The 6,459-nt window shown below is 44.0% G+C and overlaps 1 protein-coding gene across 1 annotated transcript; it reads left to right on the top strand.

The window, feature by feature from the left end:
- Nucleotides 1-492: 492 nt before the first annotated feature.
- On the top strand, nucleotides 493-6,081 carry LOC110501608 (protein ABHD13). The gene is made up of 2 exons (XM_021579292.3): nucleotides 493-719; nucleotides 1,829-6,081. The coding sequence occupies exon 2, from the start codon at nucleotides 1,870-1,872 to the stop codon at nucleotides 2,929-2,931; it is 1,062 nt and encodes a 353-aa protein (XP_021434967.2). The 5' UTR covers nucleotides 493-719; nucleotides 1,829-1,869; the 3' UTR covers nucleotides 2,932-6,081.
- The last annotated feature ends 378 nt before the right edge of the window (nucleotides 6,082-6,459 follow it).

The following is a 6,459-nucleotide window of genomic DNA, read 5'->3' as shown; positions in this document are numbered from 1 at the left end:
GAAAAACCCTGCAATGAGTAGGTGTGTTAAAACTTTTGACTGTATCCTGTCCTATCATGAGATATTCCGACAACGTTTTAGTGCTGACACATTCTGTTTAAAATATTTTCAACTTCCACGGGGGTCCCATGATTCTGCTTTATCACCATCAGTCACTAGCTATTTTATTTGTTTCTCAACCTTGCAGTTGATAGCACTACTGATTTTCTACAATGTTTTATGAAAATAATAACTGAACAGAGGTTTTCACTTACTTTGCCATAATTTAGAGGTTTTGCATTTTTCTAAATACATGTCTGCTCATTTGTTCATCTTATTTATGCCTGTTACAATGGACCATGGATTACTGTGAGACGCTCCAGTTTTGCATCACTCAGTGGGCCTTGGCCAGCAAAAGCCATATTCACACATTACCATCTAGTGGAGACCAGTGGAACTACATCTGTTTTTTTGCAAGTTTAAGTTAATGTGGAACCTTGTTCTTTGTTTGCCACGTTCTACACGGAATTTATCGAAGTGACACGAGTGAAGAAACACTATACAGGAAGTAGCTAGCTACATAACTGCATTAGGTTGCCTGCCGGGTTGTTTATTTATAGTCGCTCATATCTGAATATACATTTTGTGTGAGCTTCTGGACCGAATGACATTGACTGCGTTTATTATGCAATTTGTTTACCTCGCTGCATGCAGTTGAATCGAAAAATTATGAGAGAGAGGTAAGTGTGTAGCTCGCTAGCTATACGTGCCAAATTGTTGCTAGGTTGTTAGCCAACAACAAGGTGGCTAATTATGTGGCTAGCTAACTGGCATTTTCCACTGTGAATTGCAAATCGTAGTTTACACAGAGATGAGCTGCATGCTTGCTTGCTTGCTAGCCAAAGTAATGTAGCATTTCGGTGCATACACATTTGCAAACTTGTCAACTTGGTGACTTTTACATAGTTATTGTTAGCTAGCTAACGTTTCTGTATGCACTGCCTGGTTACCACTAGCCGCCCCTTTTCAAGTTAATTTACAGTGTAGTAAATAGTTAACTAAATGTTCAAATAGTCTTTGTTGTTGACAACTACATGTCATGAATTGTTTATATTGACAACTTGTCTGACAATGATGTCGACAAGGCTGCATTCCATATTTGATCCATTTGGCAGTTTGGCATGTCATGCCTCGAGTGTTTTCAGCTCTAAAACACCATCTCTTATGTGACATGGAGGGAATTTATCAGCAGATCTGTGTTCTATTACAATTATTTATTCAGATGTGCATTAGAACCAACCATACCATATTTTGTATGGTGAAAGACCTGTCTCATATTTGCCAACCAATTCACAGTGGTGCTGATTCGCAGTAGCAACCAGGTTTTGTGTAACTGAGGCGCGTTTGGTTCTAATCCGGTTAATGGCCTGGCAGATTAAGGCCAAACATTGGAATGATGCGGGGAAAGTACTCTCTGCTCTCATATAGTCCAATGTTAATGGCCCAAGGGCGAAAAGCCTTCAGCCTAATTCTCCAGTTTAACCACCACTGAGACTGGCATTGTTCCAAAGACACGCATGCTTTAACATTGAGGCCAGGCAGCATATCGGCTGATTGATAGTGTCATTTTTTGTGTGTGTTTGGGTCCACTGGTGTCTCTCATCTCTAAGGTTTACATTATTTATTTAACGACCTTGTTACCACCTGTGGTAGGCTGGCTGAGCTGTAAATTGTGAGAGGTGAAGAACCTCAAGTGGTGTCGTCTAGTGCAGTGCATGAGTCACGGCTTTCAATTTCTTCTCCCCCACTCCCCTTCCCCCAATCCACTTCCTCCTCTCTCTCTGCACAGGGTGTGTGTGGTGGTGTGATCCTGTGTGTCTTCTCTGTGCCATGGAGAAGCCGTGGAGGCTGTGGGGCTCGGTGGAGCGCTGTGCCCTGGCCTTGGCCTCCTGGTCCTGGGGTGCCTGTCGCGTCTCCCTCCTGGCCCTTATCCTCACCTTCCACCTCTTTGGAGGCTTCTTCCTCCTGGCTCTCATCCTGGCCTCGGTGGCTGGCATCCTTTACAAGTTCCAGGATGTGCTGCTCTACTTCCCCGACCAGCCCTCCTCCTCCCGTCTGTACGTGCCCATGCCCACAGGCATCCCCCATGAGAACGTCTACATCCACACCAAGGACGGCGTGCGCCTCAATCTTATCTTGCTCCGCTACACTGGTGGAGACAGCCTGGGCAACCCTGGGGTCGCCCCCGGCAATGCATCTAACCCCTGCTCCACGGCCCCACCCACCATTCTCTATTTCCACGGCAATGCGGGCAACATCGGGCACCGGGTGCCCAACGCGCTCCTGATGCTGGTGAACCTGAAGGCCAACGTGGTGCTGGTGGACTACCGGGGGTATGGGAAGAGCGAAGGTGAGCCCAGTGAGGATGGCCTGTACCTGGACGCCCAGGCCACGCTGGACTACGTGATGACCCGGCCCGACCTAGACAAGACCAAAGTGATGCTGTTCGGCCGCTCTCTCGGGGGGGCGGTGGCAGTACGCCTGGCCTCGGCCAACCCTCACCGCGTGGCGGCCATCGTGGTGGAGAACACCTTCCTCAGCATCCCCCACATGGCCGCCACACTCTTCTCCTTCTTGCCCATGAGGCTGCTGCCCTTGTTGTGCTACCGGAACCAGTTCTTGTCCTACAGACAGGTGGCGCTGTGCCGGATGCCCTCGCTGTTCGTGTCAGGCCTGTCAGACCAGCTCATCCCACCTGTCATGATGAAGCAGCTGTACGAGCTGTCGCCGGCGCGGACTAAACGGCTGGCCATCTTCCCAGAGGGCACGCACAACGACACGTGGCAGTGCCAGGGCTACTTCGCCGCTCTCGAGCAGTTTGTCAAGGACCTGATGAAGAGCCACGCCCACGAGGAGAGAGTCCAGTCCACTGCCAGCGTCACCATCATCTAGTCTAGTGGGGAGGGAGGAAGACTGTCTGGTCTAGAGAAAACCCTGCATTCCATACTCCCTATACAGTTGTGTAGATTGGAAATGATTGAATAAGTCTAATAAGCAAAATGGAAAAGCTAGGGCAAGGTGCAGCCAACCACTACCATATTGCTTATACCTGTCCAGTTCTTTATGATCTACTTTAAGTACTTATTGTGGGTTATGGGTTGTTCCTGGACCAGGTCATGGAGTTAGTGTGATGGTAGGATACAGGAGAGTGGGTATTGACTCCTCCATTTGAATGAACAGAAGTAAACTGGGCTCAACTACTAGGGTCAGGTTAGAGAGAATGTAGATTTCTATGTTTTTTGGGAGGTTTGGTTTTTATTATCTTATTCTGTTGGTGTAATTGTACCAGATCAAACAATTGGGGAGTATATATGGAGGGGGACAGTGTTTGATGTGGGGGGATGATTAACATGGAAATGCTTTTGTGTTTGAACTATGAATGCATGGGTGAATATGTACTTTTTATGGCCTTTGAATGGCTTACACACACACCATACACACAACCATGTTCATACTGTCAGACACAACACAACCACAGGTTTTTACAAAGAACATAACAGAATTTCAGTAAATCAATAAAAATGTTTGATTAGCATAATAGCATTTCAGTAACTCAATAAGAAATGTTTGACAAATATGATAGCTTTTCACAAATTCAATAAAAGTCTTGCCTGTTGTAATGACGTAAGACCCAAGATCTTGGCATTTAACATTTTTTTTACATAATCTATGCTATTTCAGGACACGCTGTTTAAAGTTAAATGTGTGAGGATCTTAAAGGCTTCATAATATAAAATCATGTTCATATCAGTCGGTAGATTACCATGTGGGCTGTACCATATTGGTTCTCTGTAGACTGTGGCACGTTGAAAAGCTGCATGCACAAACTGCAAGTTTCACTATCAAACTGATTTTGTTATAAATCCCTTGATTATATTCCTTTTCTGCAAAGGTCCCGTTCTTATGTTCTCTGACAATAAATATAAACTCAGATGTGGCCGGAACTGTTTGTCAACTCTTTGCATAGTTTACCCATGACCCTTTATCTTGGTCGGCCACACCAGGGCTTTCAGTTGGATGTGAACTTCAGATCATGACGTGAGCTGTGTCTGTCTGTAAAATACTCATCTATCTGCAATGTTCTGCACACTATTAAAAATCTAAGTGCACTCTCCCAAATAGCATGGCCTGAAAAAACACCTGGCTCTACTTTATACTTCCTGTGAGCCAGGTACACACAGGCTCTGGTTAGATAGTGTGTGTGTGTTGGGTGTGTAATGATTGAATTCTGATCCCTGTGTTATTGCCTTGAGACTCGAGTGGGACTAAGTTGTATTATTATTTGTGTTAATCTATTCTTCTCAACATAATTGTTCCTTCAAGTAGGCTCGTGTCTCATCTCACCCTATAGCTCTTGTGGAGAAATGGCTTTATCCTCTTGGAGTGCTTTTTACAAGCTAATTAACCTTTCCTGCATGTCTCCCAGGGACTGAAGGTGAGCTAGACCAGTGTTTCCCAACTGTGGTCCTTGAGTACCCCCAACAGTACACATTTGTGTTGTAGCCTTGGAAAACACTGCTCATTGAGGGCTTGTTGACAAGTTGATCCAGGTGTGCTTGTGAGCTAGACAATAATAAACTCTTACTGTGCTGGGTCCTGTTCATTAGGCACCAAACAAAAGGAAACGTAATGAAACATGTCCAAAAAAAAACGCTAATGTTTAGTTGTCCGTTGTAAAATGTTTTGCTACGGTGTGCTCTAATGAATATGACCCTGCTCTCAGTCTCAGTGCAGCATGCTGCAGTGCAGTTTTACAGTATTGAAGCCATTCTGACACAACAAACAGAGACACTCAGCATCAGCAGACATGTTGGCTCTAGAGTCTAACTTCAGACTAAACTCTCCATCACAGTGAGATGAAACAGTCTCAGTGTTGGTGACGTTTCTGGTTTTAACTGTTTTAACTTTTATATAGGGCACTTATTTTACAATATATAGGCAATTACCTACTGAATGTGTAGTCAGTGTGGATGTGAGTTGACCAGTGTGCTTTACATGAAGAGAAACTCTGTACAGTGTGAGATCCCCAGCATTATATAGCGTTATGTGGGATGTTTTGTAACCCAACAAGGGGTGCATGCTTTGTCTGCAGTGGTTGGCTTGTGTGTGTATGATGGACAAACACTTTACTGAGTCTGTGTTGATGCATTTGTGTTTATAGACCTTGTAGTACCAGTCTACCGTCTCTGAGAGTAGACTGCCAAAATATTTCAATGGCAGGAACTGACTGGCTTGCTGCCATATCAAAATGTGTGTGAGTGGAGCGTGTTGCTGTGCTGTCACAATCAGACCCTGTCAGTTACACACACCTGTAGACAATGACCTGGCAATGTGCCATAAACAGTGGGAGTCAATACCCATTTCATTTAAATTACTGTAAGATAACTTGGACATGGTTAGACATCCTAAGAGTGCAATGCAATTTCTGAATTGACTGGAATTGGCCCAGACTCCCACCAAAGTTGTTGATCGAGTTGATAGGTGTGGGACTTTTTTTCAAAAACGTTGCTGATAGAATCTTTGGCCCTGCCTGATTACCAACCACCGACGAGGTCCCATTGTGAAATCATTTCAAATCGAACTGAATGTTTTGTCTCAAAGCAATTGCTATTCTACATGTTTGCACTGGCATTGTGTAAAATAGCCTTTGTACAGTTATCTGATTGTTAATGCTTCTCAGAATGGTGTGGAAGCTGACAATATGCAGGAGAGAAGGATGCATGGGTATTATTGATGTACTGAAGTGTTCATATGTTGACATACTGATATGTTGAAGCACTAAATGCATGATGATGGTGATGAATGTTCACTCTTCTCTGAACCGGAGGCTTATGGGTATTGTAGTTGAGCGCTCTGTACCTTTTCATTAACTGAATTTGTAATGTTCATCCATTCAGTTTAGGAAAACAACCATTGCACTCATTTCCCTACTCTAGTGTTGATGTTTTTTTTATATTCATTATTCTTTTCTATGTACACACTCACTTTCTATTCTCTGTACAGTAACATGCAATAACTGAATAAACCCAATATTCTGCTAAACTGTCTGTGTAATGTTTAGACACATGTTTTTGTCTGTAAAATGTCTGGTTCCACATTCCCTGAAAGATGTTGGCTGCAAATACTTTTTGGTAATGCAGTTTAGTTTTGCTATGCAGGTTTTTAAGAAGCAAGGGTGATTTCTGCACTTCCTTATTTACTGAGCCATCTAAGAGTCATCATATTTGTACCCTTTCCTCTTCCATGCCACATTGTGTGTTTTGACACGTTTTAAAGCTTGGCATATCAGCTGTGACTTTAATCTGGATCCGATGTCTCACCCCTGCTGTGCCCTTTCAGACTAATGTGGATGGAGCAGGCAGAGTTTGTCGTTTAGAGTGAGGAGGATGGATGGTGTGTAGACTGGTAAAAAGTGAGGGA

This window comes from Oncorhynchus mykiss, chromosome 22 (genome assembly GCF_057628025.1).
Source record: "Oncorhynchus mykiss isolate SJ-2025 chromosome 22, ASM5762802v1, whole genome shotgun sequence".
Lineage (NCBI taxonomy): Eukaryota > Metazoa > Chordata > Actinopteri > Salmoniformes > Salmonidae > Oncorhynchus > Oncorhynchus mykiss.
Note: the sequence above shows the minus strand (reverse complement) of the source record. Positions and strands in the feature narration are given on the sequence as shown.